Source organism: Lactuca sativa, chromosome 1, assembly GCF_002870075.4.
Source record: "Lactuca sativa cultivar Salinas chromosome 1, Lsat_Salinas_v11, whole genome shotgun sequence".
In the NCBI taxonomy this organism is placed as follows: Eukaryota; Viridiplantae; Streptophyta; class Magnoliopsida; order Asterales; family Asteraceae; genus Lactuca; species Lactuca sativa.
Genome location: NC_056623.2, coordinates 75,096,109 through 75,115,239, shown reverse-complemented (window position 1 = coordinate 75,115,239; position 19,131 = coordinate 75,096,109). Strand labels below are relative to the sequence as shown.

Below are 19,131 nucleotides of genomic sequence, written 5' to 3'. Positions count from 1 at the left end.
TTTTTAAGTTCGAGGCACGCACCCCAAAGCAGGAACGCCCCGTGTTCATTGCGAGGCCTCAGATCAGCCACGTCGCTGCTGACTCGGAAGTCTTATTGGATAGGACCGGAACCCGCTCCTACGTGTCGTGTTCAAAAGAACGCCCCGCGTACATAGAGGGAACGCCCCGCGTTCGAAGGGTCAGCCTCCCCCAATAAATAGAATGCAAGGTCTCCAGGATTTGTTGCTCATTTCTTCTTTCTCACTCCTTATTGCCTCGTTTTACGTGCAAGAAGTACCCCTAAAGCCCCGGTATCATCCCGACACCCGAAGCAAGTCCCGAAGCCCCGAAGATCCCGAGAAAAAGAGTTTCCGAGCCGAAGCTCTGCTCGTGAGAAGTCCAGTGTGCGAAGATCTTCCGGTTTCACCGAAGAATACTGCTTTTAGAGCTGAAGTGTTGTCCGATAATCATCTTATCAAGTGAGTGTGTAGTTACTTTCCTTTAACACATGAATATGAAGTATTTCCATAAAATACGTGCTATGTGTTTATATGTTATGTGTTATTTGAAATGAGTATCGGTTGAATGTTTTATACATGTTTTATGTTGTATATATATTTATATTTTTATCTACAAAGATGTTGGGTATAACATGGGTAGATAGTGGATGTGTGATGAAATAAAATGATGAGATGCCTCGATGTTGTTGTTAATCTAGTCATCTAGCGGAGTATGGATGACGACCACAGACTCTTTCTAGACTGTCCAGTGGGAACGCTGGCAGGTTCATAACCTGTAGGTGTTGTGAACGATGTGTTCACCGGTCTACTCTATCCCCCTCATGGTTGCCTTTAGGACATCTATTGTTGAGGAAACCCCTTTGCAGCAATGTCCATCCCAATGAAAATCCTAGATTAGGTCCCGGGTAATAGATGTTGTTTTAGGGACGTAAAGTGAGGATAACGGGAATGGGTAATCAGGTTATTGTTGGTTGGTGAAATTAAATATAATTATTTATTATGGGTTGAAAACCCTATATGCTCACCAGGCTCCCAAGCGTGACCCGTTCAGTTTTATTTGTATTATAGGTAGTGGCGCGAGAGCATAAGTTGGACAACTTGTGAATATATTTTGTTTATAGGCCAGTAGTTGTGTATAATTGTTGTAAGGCTTATAATGTGCCGTTTATGCTTTCGTGTCTGTATCGGAAGATGACATCCCAAGTTTTGTTATATATGAAAATACATTTCTTTAAGAAATGCTTTGATAAACTTTATTTTATAATATTGTGTTTTGGGAAAAAATTCCGCAACTCTTTTAAATCAAAGGATTACTCTGAAAATTATTTTAAAAGCATAAATGAAACCGGTCTTTTCTGGCCATGATTTTGGGGATGTCACAACTTCCATATCCGAAGTTTCAAGACCAATACCCAACATTGGTGACCAAACTCTTACTAAAAAGCCCACAAGAAAACTGGGGGTCCATCAATGCAAAATTTCTGCAAGCGACCATCATTTCCCAACTAAGTCTTCCATCAAAACATTTTTTGTTTCTATCCACATGATACATACCAACTGGTCACTGAGCCTCTCAGCCCCTAAAATGTTCTAACACCCAACCATGCCCAATACTAACATTTTGAGACCAAATAGACTCAAACATATGACTATCAGGTCCCACCCACATGAGTCATACACTCATTGGTTCACGATACATCTTGACACCATTTAATCCAGTACAACGATAATATAACAGATCATACTGATCTTGTCATCATTCCATTGCTAGTCTGGAGACTCACAATCAGTACAACATGCCTTGAGCATAACCCCGAGTGTTTGAATGGTCCACTCATTCTATCCATTGGTTCGGGGGTGATATGTTGTGCTGCAATGCAGTTAAGTACCTAACGAAAAACGAATGCCCTTACCATTAACCGACATCGAAGAGGGCTACATCCCCATTTGAGTCTAAATACCCCCAAATCATGCCTGCTAGAAACTTGCATCTACGATCCGATCAAGGCCTCCCCAACCATATCGACTATGCAGAAATCCCAAACAAAACCTATCCACATAAAACACGTCTTACTCCTGAGCCTTACCTAAGATAACATGACCAAACGGGCATCGCCCATGGGTCTCCCCCAAGATAACATAACCAGACTAGCCTCGCCCACGAGTATCACCCAAGAAACATAACCAAATGGGTCTCGCCTAAAATCAAGAGTTATACAAGCCTAAACATCGCCACACCTCTAACATCCCTCATGCTCGAACACGGAGCGACTAAACACCAATGACGGGTCTGAATCAAGCTAAGAGAATGTTATGATCCTCCCACAGTCTTATAATCACCATCGCTACGGTCAAATTGTAGTCTTACAACACTCTGGATTTGACATGGCCCCACCCCATGGTTTTGCCAACAATCCATGAGAATTACCCAACCAAAATCAACACGTGATGAAACCCTAGTCTGCTCGACCCTATCAGGCGTGCAGGCTGTGCTTCGAATCCCAAAGCCTTAATTAGTCAAGATCAGACAGAGAGGTTCTCATGCAACCCTCAACCTAAACCTAAACAAGAACCCAAAATGCGTCATTATCGATGCTTCACGTATTCATACAAGACAACATTTTCTCCCCCGATTACAACTGACCAATGAACATTATCCCTTGGATATGAAACTCCAAGTTGACTTGCACTTGGAAATATTCCCATTAATCCCAAACGATTCTCCCCCAATTGGATTCATCTACACTCTTTCCACCTCATAACCATTCATATTCCCAAGCCATCCACAACCTCATCACTCAAGACCACCACCATCCTGAGCTTGCAAGGACTATAATTCCAGGACCAAAAAATCTAGGGTACATATACCCCAAAACAAAGGATGTACACTTCAGTAGACTTGATGAAGGATTGACGCATCCAAAGCACTTTCCACTGATACAACTCCTAAATCCTCAAACAAACTCAACCGATCACAAAGAATGAATAAACCAACTAGTGTACATGTAAAGATAACAAAATCAAATGATCCACTTACTATTGAGCAAAATCCTTGAAAAAACACATCAATCACGCCCTGAATTTGGTTGATAGTGCAACAACAACTCTTCCCCTACTAAAATAGCGATCAATTCAACGAGCTAACCAACCCTTCAACTGACATACAACCTGAATGGCTCAAGCGCCTTTTAAACCTATCTTTGGTGTTCCTGGAAGGAACAACAGGCTACCACGAGTTCTCCTCCTAACAAATCCTGATGCTAGGACCACACACACATCTCTGAAGGCATGAACCTGATAGCAACTAACCATACACTCGTGGTTTGATTAAACCTTAATTATTTCACTATCATGAAAGATTCTGACGGATCCTTGGGAAGGCGACAAGAACCTTCTCAACTCAGAGAACCCATATGGTAGCCCACCACCCTCCTTTCATGCCCCAATAATCATGAATCCAAAATCTAGCATACTGACACTGCGACTTCCTCTAACCCATTGTACTGAAACCATAAAAAAATCAATCTGGCTGTTGATTCTTTAAGAAGAATTCCTAGCTCTCCCCTATTTAGGGTCCAAGCTACCATTGGCTGATGTCCTAATACCGAATCAAACAGATGATCATAAGAAACTCTGAACCTTAGGTGGAGACTTAAACACTATAAACAATAGGTATCTCACGTATAATCACATAACCGAAAACATAAACAATGAAAATAGAAAGGAAATGAATACGATACGTACCTTCAACAACACCTAGTTGAACTCGAGCCTCCTCGGCCTTCAACTAAAACACTCGACTACTTACCAATGGAGCCGCCACTCTGTCCTCGCGACCATCATTAATCCTCATATTTGTTGGAATAGGTTCCTTCACATGCTCCACTTGTTAGTCTCGGGAAGTCGGCCTTCTTGTGGCCCAACTGATTGCAGCGAAAACAAATCGGAGTCAATCCCAAAGGGAAATCCATGCTGATACGACCAATATCGATACACTTGTAGCAGCTCATACCTCTAGATCGACACACTCCATCGTGCAGTTTCCCACACTTTCCGCAATGGCCTCTAGCTCACAAATCATAAGTCTTGGGCTTCTTCACCGAGTCCTTTGTTTTCTGAACCGAAATTGGCTTCTGCTTCAACCGAAGCTCTAACTTAATGTCCCGCTCCCAGTATATAGCAATCACATCTTCCAAGGTCTTGCAACTCGATAGGCTCACGGAATCCCGAATAGAAAGGGCTTGTGCCCTAATCTGACCATCCACAATCTCGGCACGAAAGGCCCTAAGTAATCATCCAAAAGCTCCATGATGATACCAAACATCACAGGAGTCGCATCCGAAATACGAGTGAACTTTGACGTAATGAGATCACGTATCCTCTCATCAATTGGCTCAGCTCCAAAGCATGATTCTGGACTGGAACCAGAACCTCCTCCTCAAGTGCCCACCATCATACTAAAAGGAAACCACACAACCTGAACAAAACATACTCAAAGAACTCCTCATTCTACAAGTTTCTTAGAATCCTTGTGACTCTCATTGATTCGAATACGAATCTTGTGCTTTCAGTAGTAAGTGCCCAATACTACCTTCCATAACTATCCATACTTTCCTCAAGAATCATCTTGAATCCTCTAAGTCACTTTACCATAGCAACCATCATAAGTACTATGGTAATCAACATACATATCCCGCTATAATACTCACTAGATTCTCTTATGAATCCTCGTCTCACTTGCTTCTGCCATACTAGGAACCTCTACCAAACTGCCAATTTCCTTATTCATGCAAATTGTACACAATACGAGATAAGATAGACTATTAAATAAATGACTCTACACCAAGACCACAACCAGAGAAAGGACCGGAAATAAGGCTAAATCAATCATTCTAAGGCTATATGATCCTAATCATATACAATTTTTATACATACACTTATCAATTAACATCGCCAATATAGATTCAAAGTAACACATAACATCCAATTCCTCCTAGGCTACAAGGCATCGCAAATCAGAAAATTATATCATGAAATTCCTAAAGGTATCCTTAGCTCTATCCTAGCATGCAATTCACATAAACATATAATACTCATGTATGTGTATTTTGGGAATCACTTACTTAGCCCTATTTTAGCATGCAATTCACATAAACTCAAAATACTCATGTATGAGTATTTTGGGAATCACTTACTTAAGCTCGGCTGATTACACACATAACACCCCTTTCTTTGTAACAATCCTTTTTAGAAAAAAAAAAAATTTCAAAAAAATTTATCAATTCCTCAGTTTGAGTTCAGACACATCCAAGAGTGTGCCTGAATCCCTCAAGCCAATGATCTGATCCTAACTTGAAACGTCCAAAAAATACCAGTAAAAATTTTCATTTTTAAACCACCAAATCCATACAACCATTTATTTCAACATCAATCAGTGTAAAATGTATCTTTCAAACATCAGAGTAAAAAATAATAATCGGTGTAGAAAAAGCCATCAGGGGATGCAGTACAGTCAAGCCGAGTCATCCCATTTGGAAATGGAAGTACCTAAAAATGTTTTAAACCACGAAATCGTAAGCACAAAGCTTACTGAGTTTCCCAAAATATCACATACCATACATAACATCGGGCCCCACCTATATATCGTGTCTCGCCTATCATATCGAGTCTTGCCTACATACAAACAAGCCCCGTCCAGCATACAAACGGGCCCATCGCAACATACACACATGCCCAACCAACATATAATGCAAGAGCCACAAAGACATCCAACATCCTACACAATATAGTGAGAAGACTAACCTCTTAGACGTAAACAAGTGCTAACAGCTCTCACAGGGAAAGAATTGGGTGCTACACACATCCTAATAAACCGTTCAAGGTAAACCCGTAGTCTACCTTCTAAAACTAGACAATTGGCCTAAAAGTCAACAGTCAAAGTCAAAGTCAATAGTGAGCATCACCATCAGCTGACCCTCATGTCATGACCAACCCATGGCCAAGTCGTGAGGACACACTTAACCGATCCCAAACTCAGTCACGATCCAACTCAACCAACCTCAGTCTCGATCCAAGATACCATCATGACATGATGATCATGCCATCACGTCGTGACATAATCAGTCCAAAACAATCGGGAAAACTTATCGTCATGTCGTGACCACCATATGGTCATGTTCTGACTACAATAGATTGGGACAACTTAATGCATTCAACCCTTAATCCCTTAAGCTATCCATTCCAACTTTCCAGAGGGATTTCTTTCTCCAAAACCACTCTAAAAATCGATGCTTTATAGACATGCATGTCTAGATCTCTTATTAGGTCAAAATGATGAAAAATGGAACCACAATCACATGAATCTATTCAAAACTTAGCCAAACTTCAGATCCAACATACATAACATTCAAGGGACCTCAAGGGCCCATAAAGTTGCCAGCTTTATGGAATCCCACCATTCTACATTGCTCAAACTTGCAGATAAAGGGACAAGAATTTAGATATAGCAACCTAGAACAATAAAGTTTGGATCTTGAACACTTACAAAGGTCCATAGATGTCGTAAAAGAAGTCCCAAACTTTCTAAGATGCACACAACACTACCAAAGCCTTTTTATTCCTTCAAAACCAAACCAAAAGCACCAAGAATAAGCTCACAAATGAAGAGGAGGGTATTAGGGTTTGCTTCAACATTCTAGAGGGTGATGGAGGTTGGAATTGGAACCCTAAATCCGAGATTAAAGGTTTAAATATGAAGGAAACCCTAAACGATCATGGACTTGGGCTGCATCTATAGTTGTATCGTGACCATACTCATGTCATGTCATGACATCCATCCGGAATGCGTTCTTATTTTTGGCACGTCACATCATGGCCTCCCTATGGTCACGTCCCGACACATAGTTTTTCCCAAGAACCATGTCTTTGACTCCTTTATGCCTTATATTGATCCAGTATGGAAACGACACACAAAGAACCAAACATATGGAAATAGATTTAAAAAACATATGGAACCAAAAGCTCATTAGTTTGCTGACATATTTACTAAGAGACTACCTACATAGTTATTTCAGATTTTTTGAGTAGTTTACACGTTTGAGAACCTGCACCTCAAACCGAGGGGGTGTGTTAAATATTATGTTATTTGCTTATGTTTGTATGTTTTATATAATATAGTATCCTTTATGTAAATTAATTGTGTCTGTTTAGTATTTATACGGTGAAAATCATCGTTAACCCTAACGGGTATTTTCACAACTCTGTTATAAACAAACAAGTTTCATTCAAATGAGAAATCATACATCTATTAAAATTGTAAACTTAACATAACGACTATCTTAAAACAATCCATCAAACACATTACTTGCATACCTTTATATGTCACAATCAAAGAGAATGGTAAATTTATAGAATCTAAAAAACAAGAACTAAGTGAAAAAATGGTCATATAACTACCAACCAAATTATGAGATGCACCATAACATACATAACCGATACTATTTCATACATATTCTATTTGACAAAATACATTCAATGAAACTCACTTCATTAGTCAAAGGGTTTTGCCCCCATTTAATTTCAAAAGAAAATAATAAAGAGAGAAATCACATTAATTTATTACAATATAGTTCTCTATTTATAGAAAATATGCATATAGTGTAATGTATATCGACTAATTTTCATATAGTTAATTTTGGGTGCACATTCCTCTTCCCTTCATTACATGCCTCCTTAGCCCCGGAATATGAATATTTGAGATGTAATCTCTCCAATCTATTTTCCCCACATCAAATCCAAATGTTCTCTTTTCTTCTTCAGACATCATCCCCATTAATTTTTGAGTGTTGCTATTGTCAAACCTAAAAAAAGAATCAAAAAACTTTCCTTCAAAAAGTTTTAAACTTTCATCATTTTTCAAAACAATCAAGTGATCTATGTAAGCATATATAAATCTTGATCCATGCTCTTAGGAATAGAGAGAAAACATTGGCTTGATTTGGCCTTAAAAAGATCAAATTGTCCTCAAGTATAAACACCAAATTTTGACTATTTTAAGGCAAAATTCTCAAAATAGCACATGGACTATTCACATTATATGTATTAGAGCTGACAAAAATCGACCAAACCCTAATCCAACCAAAATTACCGAGTTAGATTAAAATCTTTAACCTGTTTAATTAAACGGATCGACCTAATGAACCTGTCTAATTAAATAGGTTGGATTACGGTTGGAATTGTTATGGTTTAAAATCTTCAACATGTTTAATTAAATAGGTCAACTTGATGAGCTTGTTTAATTAAACAAATTAGGTTAGGGTTGAAATTTTTAGGGTTTAAAATCTTTAGCCTATTTAATTAAACGGATCCAACCGAAAGCTCTATATGATGCATGGAGTCAAAGTGTTAAAAGACAATATTATAGGGTATAAAGTGTAAATTCACGAATATTGAAATTTGATGTTACCTTCCACCATAAAACGTGTAGGGTTCATAAATATTGGCCAAATACTTTGCTTGCTCCACTGATTTTCTGCAAATATTTTCAAGTTTATGTGAATACTTCCCTTTATTTATTCCACCCGAATTATTCAATCCACTTCTATTAATCGCATCTTTCCAAAGATGAGCTGAAAAATCTTCCATGGATCGATAAAGTTGCATGATAGGTACATGAACAGGCCTCCCTTTTAAATCCAAACATGGTGAAGAATTAAAGTGTTCATAAAGTAGCCTTGCCAAATCTTTAAACACCAATGGGTTCACTGCTGATGAAGCTATTTGATATATGTAATTCTCTTCCGTTTTGCCACATGTCACGTGTTTTGCCATGGCTGCCATTGTTGCATTCACCACCATATCAGCTGGAACCTGAAAATATTTTGTGGGTTTTGTAAATCTTGAAATAAAAATTAAAGCTTTTTAGTAATTTATGACATCATCAAGAAAAGAAATTACCACATCAAGAACACCATTTGGGTCAACAAGAAATCCACTAAGTTGTCCCTTTCCGTAGTAAAGTACAATCGGATCCATCATCCTTCAAATAACAGAGAAAAAGCAAAAAATTTGAATTTGATAGAGGCAGATAAGACTGTGTCTAGCTGATGTGGGACCCATACAGATACACATATATGTGTGTCTAGTTGATGTGGGACTGTGTCTAGCTGATGTGAGACACAATTGATAGAGGCAGATGAGACTGTGTCTAATTGATGTGGGACACATACATATATGCATATATTTGTGTCTAGCTAAAGTGAGACTATGTCTTGATGTGAAACACAATTATTAGAGTCAGATGAGATTGTGTCTAGCTGATGTGGGACCCATACATATATGCATATATTTATGTCTAGCTAATGTTAGACACAACTGATAGAGGCAGATGAGACTGTGTTTAGCTGATGTGGGACACATTTGATAGAGGCAGATAAGACTGTGTCATGTGTTTAGTTGATGTGAGACAAATACGGATAAACATATATTTAAAAAAAAATTAAAACTTGTACCTATTTCCTTCCATCCACCCGGGAAAAGGTTCTTTGTAAGTACTTTCAATGACACTAGGCCGAATTATAACAACGGGTATGTCACCTCTCATTTTATCAATCATCATTTCTCCCATTGCTTTAGTGAAAACATATGTATCTTGCCACCCGTATAGATTTGCCCTAATTAAACCACAAAATGAACAATAAAGGTGTCATTTTTATTCAATAGTATTTCAAAAAGACAAATATTAGGATCGAATCCATTGTACCTTTCTAAACCAAGCTCTTTCAGCTTTTGAGATGCTGCATTTTCTCCTAAAGATTTCTTTGATTCCAAAACCAATTTTATTTCATCTTCTACATTCAAATTTGGAATTGATATTAATTCTTGATCCTCATAAATTAGGCTCTCCCTTGCTATACTATCACCCGCATTAAATGGCCTTTCCATGATTCTTCCTTGCCTTTGTCCATTAACATACGCTACAAGCAAAACAAAAAAAGGTCAAAATTTTATAAAACTTTTTATAAATTTTCAAGGGGTAAATTTATTTATTTATTTTACCTGTGGAAATTTGAAGAAAGAGGTTAAGTTTCTTGCACTTTTTTGCAAAACTCATAAGGCGACTAGGTCCTCTAGTGTTTATATCAAGAGCTACATCATATCTGCATTTCCATTTGACTTTTTTAGTGAATCTTTATTCTTTACACTTTTTTTTTGTTAATTAATTAACCCACCTTTCATCAAAAGTAGTATTAGCTGCTGAATTTACAATTATGTCAACATCTTTGGCTATAACATCTGCTGTATCTTCATCTAACCCAAGATTAGATTCACAAACATTTCCAATTACAGGAATCAGCTTACTTAACATGAAAGATTGATAAGATTTCCCATAAGCTTGTTGAAGAGACTTGAAAAGTTCGGTATTTATTATCTGTAATGCAATCCTAAATTAAATTTAATTATGCTACTTAATGATAAAAAAGAATAGATCATAGGAGAATTATATTCCCAGAAGAAGAGAAAGAAAAAAAAAACTGCATACTTCGTTATTTAATCTTTCCATGGCAGAATCCATGTCTTTTGCCTTGATTAAGAGATATATCTTTCCCACATCAGGCACTGTGCGTAGTATCTTCTCTATAAATACTAGAGATTTTTATATAATAAAAAAAGAAAACAAATTAAAGAGTTAGAAAAAGGTGAAGAATATGATAGAAAAAAGGTGAAAAAGTATAAGTACCTTTCCCCAAGAAACCAGTTGCTCCAGTAACAAAGAAGGCTTTCCCTTTGAGTATATTCACAATCCCAATTCCACTTTGTGCTCCATTGTAAACGCTACCATTTGGAGGCAAAACGGATCTTCCGGTATCCAAGAGAGCTGTTCCAGGATCCGCATTCACCAAAACGGATCTTTTTGTGAAAGATGATGAAACAGATACTGAAACCCCGTTGGTTTTAATGACGTTTCCTTCACTTTGGCAATTCATCAAACAGTTGGCGTTCTTCTTTGACAAGCATGGGGGGTAATAATTCTTGTCATTACTCAACAAAGTGACAGCCCCTTTCTTCGAAATGACGATGGAAGAACCAAGAGACATAGTCCCCATCATTTTCAAGAGAAATCTAAATGGCTTCCAGAAGAAAAAATGCGAAACCAAAATCACACAAGGGATAATTTGCAGTTAGGAGGATGTTGGTTGTGAAGTTGGAAAGTCTTCTTCTTAGCTAATTACCTCCTATAATAATAAAAGTTGGATAACTGTAATTCAATTAAAATTAAAGGGAAAAAAGCGCATAGCCTTTTAAAAAAAAAAAGAAAGAAACAGATAGAGATAGAGATAGAGATAGGAATGGAAAATAAGATATGGGTTTGGTTGATTAATTTAAAGACAGATGGGTGAAAAGAGGTTTTTAAAAGAAGGAGATGAAGGTTAGGAGGATGAAGATAAAGGCTCCCTTTTTGCCAACGGCTAAGATGGCGGGAAGTAGTTAGTTTTCTTCTGTGATTTGATTATGGAATTGGGGTTCTGAAATTCTTTAAATATTCATATGGAGAAAGGGCGTGGGATTTTGCTAAACTAAATATAGACCAAATTTTGACTTTTTCTTTTTTCTTTCAAAAATCAAAACCTAAAAAAGATGAGTACCTTTAGGTAACATGTTATTCAACGCCTTTTTGGGGATTTGGGATTTTCCTCCACACATCCATCACTATTTATATTACAAGTAGCATGTGTATTTTTTTTATTTTTTTATATGTAATAATAATTTATTTATAGGAAGTAATAGTTTAAAAAATAAAAAGGCAAAGTATATGATGTGATGACGTGAGTGATTTATATTAATGAGTTTAGGTCTATTTTAGTCGTTTAATTTTTGATTTTGTACTCATTAATTCTTTTTAAGTTTTAAAAAGTCATCAAACTTTTGGTTTTGTATTCATTTGGTCACTTAACTTTTGGTTTTGTCACTTAATTTTTAAAATTGTGTTCATTTAGTCACTAAACTTTTAAATTTTTTCAATAGTTTAGTGACTAAATGAGCATAATTTTAAAAATTAGGTGACTAAACGAACACAAATCTAAAAGTAATCAAAAGTTAAGTGACTAAATGAGCACATACTCAAAAGTTTCATGACTTTTTAAAACTTAAAAAGAGTTAAGGGACCAAATGATCACAAAACCAAAAATTAAGTGACAAAAAATAACCTAAACCATATATTAGTTTGTTTGAAGATTAATAAAAACAAATTACATAACACAAACAATATTTTAAATTTCAGGTTCTAATTTTAAACATTATATTAATTATATATGAAATTACACTCCTTAATTACTAGACTTTTATTATAAGCATTTTAGACTTTTAAGTTATATATTTACTTTCATCGTTATATATTTTACATTTACAACATAGATAGAAATATAAAGTTTTTTTTTTTTTTTTTTTTTCTTTTTTTTTTTTTCTTTTTCTTTTTTTTTTTGTATAAATAAGAGTCAAGATAAGACGTTATCTACATATTTTTAGTGAAACTAAAATACATTGTTGATTTTTGTATTTATCTATAAGAATAACCACTAATGTTTTTTTAAAAACAACTATCCAATTTCTTTAAGTTGCCAAAAACCAAAATTCTTACATAACAAGATAACAAACTTTTTATTTTTAGCATTTTAATTTTATATTTTTGATCCAAATTTTCAATGCTTACCCAAAGTTTAAATGTTATTACAAATTTGATATGAACTTAAAATTTCGTTACAAATGTTGCCCTTTTTTTAACATGCCCAAAAATTAGTTTTTTTTTATCAAATTACTTTTTATAAAAAAAATAAGACTTTTTATACAAAAATTTTAAACTTTTTATAACCGTTTACCTCATTTTTAAACTTTTTTACAAAGTTTTAGTTTATTTATTTATTTATTTATTTTTATAATTTTTGTGCACCTTTTTACAACATTTTTTAACTCGATTTATAACTTTTTTTTTTAATATTTTCATACGCTTTAAAGGTTAGGGTTGTTGTTATAAAGGACTTTAGATTTTTAATTTTTTCTATTTAAATCTTTTTTTAATAAAAAAAATCTTTCAATCGTTTTTAATAGGCTTAACAGTAATCTTCCGCTAATTGATGAATTTTATTTTTGAAAAATACCCAAGTTTTTTTCTTGAAAAAAAAACATCATATTTTGAAAAAAAAAAATTCGTTTGAACCATTTTTTTTGTTTTGTCACATAATCCATTTGTTCAACTTGAAATTTGAAGGTTCCTTAATAACCGTTTCTTTTAATTTCATGAAAATTGGGTTAAGAGTTATGTGAAGTAATTTTGTTCATCACAAACATCTATCTTGCCCATGTGAGATCAATTGATCTTCGACCTATTTTGTACGGATTTTAACCTAATTTATACAACTTATATTTTGTTGGGTATTTGATTCTAACATCATTTCTTAAAAACAACTTTGTTACGTGATGGTTACTATAATCATTGACATTCATGTTTATGGTGGATAAATGACATGGAATAATCGTTTATTTTTTCTCGGTTCAAGTTAAATCTTGCAAGGAACGTTATAATCTCATAAAAGACGTATAAAGAACTAAGACGAATGTATAAAGATTAGTTGTAGCACCCAATAATTTAAATGAATATTATATTGCAAAAATCGTTTGGTGGCAAATTATTGGAAGAGTTATTAGACAATCCACATATATTGCAAAAATCGTTCGTATCAATGTAATATCATTAGTTTTTTTTCTTAATATCATTAGTATTTTTCTTGATATGTGACATTAGTTTTTATAACTGGTTCTATATTAATACAATTTAACAAATATTTTTTAACGACTTAATGCTTAATATTAACAGCTAGCCCAAATCTAAAAAAAATAATTGTATTGATTGGATTCTGAAGCCAAACAACCCATATGATACTTTATTATTTCTAATAACAAACCAATTAAAATTCTCACAACACACATACTTTTCATGAACTTCTGATTTCCAGAAAAACAAAATCGTTCTTATATTTCGAGATAGTCCACCACAACGAAAGAACAATCACCTCCATCACTTCTTTTTTCCTCAAATAAATCTTTATCCATCTATCCGGTTAAAAACATGAATTAATGTTAAAAAAATCCAATAAATTCATGTTTACCCATCTACTAAATGCACTATAAATGTTATTTGCCACCTCACATTTAAGAAACAAATGAGGAAGATCTTCATTTTTTTACAACATAAGGGACAAAGAATCGAAGCGATATCAACCCTTTTCTTATCCAAGGCAACTCTTGTAGGTATCTTGTTCAACATAAGTCTCCAAGCAAAAATATTTACTTTTCTTGGACACAACAAGTCCACCTAATTTATCCCCCACCATTCGACAACATATGTCCTTTAATTCGATTTATAGTGGCTGTAAATATCTCAGAATTATCTAATTCCCAAACATACTTATCTTGGGAATCCAAAGCACTACATCTGATAAAAGATTTTGGAATTGAACAAATTGCTCCAATCCAACCCCCACCTTTAATCTCCTTTCTCCAACTTAAAACCCAAGCTTGACCATCCCAATACTCATTGACAAAACTCATCTTGTGACTTTCTAATATGGACAATCTATTAAATCTAGTCATAAAAGTTTCATTCTCACACCACACTTCACTCCAAATTTTAGTTCTCACATCATGACCAATACTTTTTTTAGATGATTAAAAGGGGAAATACCTCTATCATGTATTTTTGAAGCCGCATACACAATTCTTGGTTAAAAAACCCCTGATCGAGTTGTGAGCCAAGAACCATCAAAACCTTCGTGTGAGCCTTGCAAAACCGAGATCACTCTAACCCAAATAGCATCTCTGTCTTTAAAAAATATGCATTGCCACTTTTGAAGTAAATCATAATTAAACCATTTTAAACTACCAACTCCAATTCCACATTTATCCTTGGAAGCTAAGACAAGATCCGATTTTATCCAATGAATTTTTCTTTCTTGATCTTCAACACCCCAAAAAAATACTTACCTCTCATGAACTCTAGTATTTTTTACTTGAACTGACATTAATAAAATAGAAAAAAAGTAAATACTATGAGAACCAAGAACCAAACTCAATAACGTCAAACGACCACCAATTAGGAGAAATTCAGTCTTCAAAGAAGAAAGTTTAGATCAAAAGATATCAACGATAGGTTTCCAACCTAAAACAACATCCATCTTTTCATTAATCGGTATCCCTTAATATCTGAAAGGAAACCTATAAAATTGTACATCATGTAATTTATGCCATTTGCTCCATTTCCTATAGCTTGACACAAACCCCATAAAAATTCGAATTTTAAAGGTTTGTTTTCAAACCTAAGACCATATAAAAACTCATAGAACCGCCACCATATTTTGCATGTTTATGTTGGACCATTCCCAATGAACAAAATGTCATCAACGTAAAATAAATGATAGATTCTGAGGTTAAAATTTCCAACCTTAACCTTGTGTATTAAATCAGCTGCAATCGTATCTCCAACGAAACAAAAAAGGAGACAAAGCAACCCCATGTATCAATCCCCATTTAAAATGAAACTCCAAAGTCCGGCTCCAGCTCACCAAAACCGAAGAAGCAGTCGAAGAAATGCAAGACCGAATCCACTTGACCCACTTATCATTACAAGCCTTTTCAAAAACTATGTTAAAAATCATACATCACTACTTCTTATTTTTGTGCCAATCCACCAACTCCTTAATTAAAACTAGACCATCTAACATAGCCTACCTTTAACAAACGCATATTGCTCCATACTAACAAATTAAACCAATAACCACAACCAATCTGTCAATAACCTTGTATTGTATTCCAAATAAACTAATAGGTCTATAATATGTTACTAAAAATGGACTGGTAACTTTAGGAATAAGAGTGACAAAGGAAGTATTGCAACCCTTATGCATTTTTGCCTTCTCATAGAAATCCATCGTATATTCCATAATCATGCTCCATTAAATCCCAATATTTTTTCATAAAAGAAAAAGTAAAACCATCCGGACCCAGAGATTTATAACCTCCACAAAGTCTCTTTGTTGTTGATCAAGAGATGGATATTGAGGACTCCGAGTTTGAATTGGAACACCCAAAAAACCGTTGAAATTTCATTTTGAACTCTTGAAAAAAATTGGTTTTCTACAAGAGTCTAGTTCGTCACCTACTCCCTACTTCTTTTTACCCCCCCCCCCTCCCCCCCCCCCCCCCCCGGCGAAAAATCATCTGTCTTCTATTTCTTTTCAATATCCTATGATAGTATTTAGAGTTCTCATCACCCTCAACCACCCATTTAGTTCTCGCTTTTTGAGTTACATCTTCCAAATCACGCATTTATACTTGTCAAAGTTTTCTTACTTTTAGAATTTGTTCCATTCTATCTTGGGCAGTGGCCACCTCATCCCTATCAAACCAAGAATTATAAAGTTTAAAAGGGACGGGTCCATAATCCACAAGTTGTTGCTTCAAAATAATAGGCCAGTGATCCGATACCACCATGTCTAACGACATACTAACCAAGTTAGGAAATATCTCCCTAACATCTTTTTACACTAAAAATCTATCAAATATATTCATTTTATCAGCAATTTTACTAGTATGAGTAAATGTGTGACATCCCCATTTTTATGGCTAGAAAAGACCGATTTTTTATGCTTATTAAATTAAGAGTATTCTTTTAAAAAGACTATTTATGCGGAATTTGTCCCAAAAACATGATAATAATATTATCAAAGCATGTTTGAAGAAATGTGTTTTATTTATAAAACCCCGGGATATCATTATCAATACAGAAACATAAGTATAAATGGAGACTTACAATGTCTCAATATACTAACGGTCTACGTCTCATTGAATCTCTCATACATCATTATTTGAGTATCTTTATTTAATAACATGTGATTCAAATAAACTGAATGGTTCAAGTTGAGAAACCTGATGAGTACATAGGGTTTTTAACCCTAATATTATAATCAGTTTGTTACAATTATATAATTTACATCAAACAATTTACCTGATTACCTATTCCTGTTATTCTTACTCCATGATCCTAGATTGACGATCTCAAAGGATCTATCCTAAATTATCTCTAAGTGAAAAATTATGCTTCACATGTCCATTAGCAATATGTGCTAATAAGATAATCATGGAGTGAACGGAGTACCCGCATGAATAATTCATTCATACCTACAATTCGTAGTCTTGTCCGTATGAGGTTCCTTAACATCTACATGTTGGGGACGTGCCCATGTATAATTTGGTAACACCTATAGGTTGAAGACCAGTCCGTGTATGGCTCATTAATGCCTACAGACTGTGGACCAACCAGCAAGATAATGTACTAACACCTACAGGTTGTATACATGTCCATGTCTGACTTAAAAACACCTACGAGTTATATACCTGCCCATGCTTGATTGATTAGCACCTACAGGTTGTAAACCTGCCCGTGTACAATTGATTAACACCTACAGGTAGTAAACATGCCAGTGTATGGCTAATAAAGATCTACAAGTTGCAAGTCTGTTCATGTTTGACCTGACTTGTCTAGAATAGTTTGTGGTCGTTATCAATACTCTGACAAAACTCTGGTCTGTTAACTACTAGATGTAGGGCTCTCTGGGACCTCAGAGCTTCGCCATATACTTAAAACTAAGGGAAAATGAGGGATGTTTGGGAGTTATTTGTGATGAAGAAATGAGGTAAAATCATCTATTTATAGGTTGTTCAGGATCCTCCCCACATCGTGGCCTTGCGTAGGCAACAAGTAAAAACGCAGGTAAAACTACAGATCTTCAAAAATTCATAACTTTCACATATGAAATCCTTTTTGGACGTTCTTTATATCCACACGTAGCTATCGACGAGATCTACAACTTTCGTTTAGACTCCGTCGGCTAATTTTGACTTTATTTTTAAAGTTATATTTTAACAGACTTAGATTGTCAAAGTTCGTTATAAATTCATAATTCTCTTGTTCGAAGTCCGTTCTCGATTGTCTATATATCATCGGACTCCTATTAACGAGATCTTAAATTATCGTTTAAACCGTTTCGGCTAAAAATCGACCGATCTAAAATTCGATTTGCGAGCTTTATACTGCTACGCTGAAACTTCGAAAAATTATAACTTTCTCTCACGAAGTCTGATTTGGATGTTCTTTATATGTACACTCTCACTTTAATGACTACCACAACTTTTATTTAGATATCTTAGGCTAAAAATTAATTTATCAGAAATTTACTTTGTACGATTTGCAGAGTCATGCCAGTTTAATCGCGAAACTTCGAAGAAGCATAACTTTTTCATATGAAGTCGGATTTCAGCATTCTTTATATGTATGAAATCCTTGTGTCATACACTATAAATTTGGTTAAGATTATTTATACTAAATAATCTTTCTATCAAAAAGTTATTTTTAACGCTTATTATATCTTAATTTACTAGTCCGAATCTGCGGGTGTTACAAAATGAGTAACCCGCATCATCACCTCAACAACACCTCAACAAGAGTCATATCTTCAATAAAGTTGTTAAATTGATCAGTCATTGAGAGAACACTGAGCCAACCTCTCATTTCTCTCTCTAACTATGTTAAAGTCCCAAAACCCAAAATAAAACCCTGACATACAATTCATAAAAGACTGAATATAATCCCACAACAATACCTTCTTACTTTCCTCTTGAAGACCATAAGGCGATATGGAATGGTGTAGGAAAGTCACATGTTAGCTGACTTGGCACCTAAAGTCATGCGTATGAATCCTCCCAACACCACCCCCATCTTGCTTAATTGTGAGCTCTAGTTGCCACAATCATTGTAACATCTCAAAAATCACAAAAAAATTTAGATTTTCAAAAATAACCCAAAACCATAAATGTTTACAAATCATTGTTTCAAAAGTGTGTTTCCACAATCAGAGTATCCCAAAATCGAAATAACATAAAACCAAAGGATGTGTACGGTCACGCCTTTGCCTTGCTACAGTCCTATGAAGTACCTGAAACATTAACTAAAACTGTAAGTCAAAGCTTAGTGAGTGCCCCCTAAGTACCAACACGTAACATAACAAACAACAACATGCATAT

At 35.0% G+C, this 19,131-nt stretch overlaps 1 protein-coding gene across 1 annotated transcript; it reads right to left on the bottom strand.

The window, feature by feature from the left end:
- Positions 1 to 7,551: 7,551 nt before the first annotated feature.
- LOC111918504 (fatty acyl-CoA reductase 2, chloroplastic) lies at positions 7,552 to 11,662 on the bottom strand. The gene is made up of 9 exons (XM_023914168.3): positions 10,739 to 11,662; positions 10,541 to 10,644; positions 10,230 to 10,429; positions 10,057 to 10,157; positions 9,761 to 9,974; positions 9,510 to 9,671; positions 8,956 to 9,037; positions 8,465 to 8,868; positions 7,552 to 7,859 (listed from the first exon to the last, which is right to left on the bottom strand). Exons 1-9 carry the CDS (start codon positions 11,106 to 11,108, stop codon positions 7,688 to 7,690), a joined length of 1,809 nt encoding a protein of 602 aa, XP_023769936.1. The 5' UTR covers positions 11,109 to 11,662; the 3' UTR covers positions 7,552 to 7,687.
- Between the last annotated feature and the right edge of the window lie 7,469 nt (positions 11,663 to 19,131).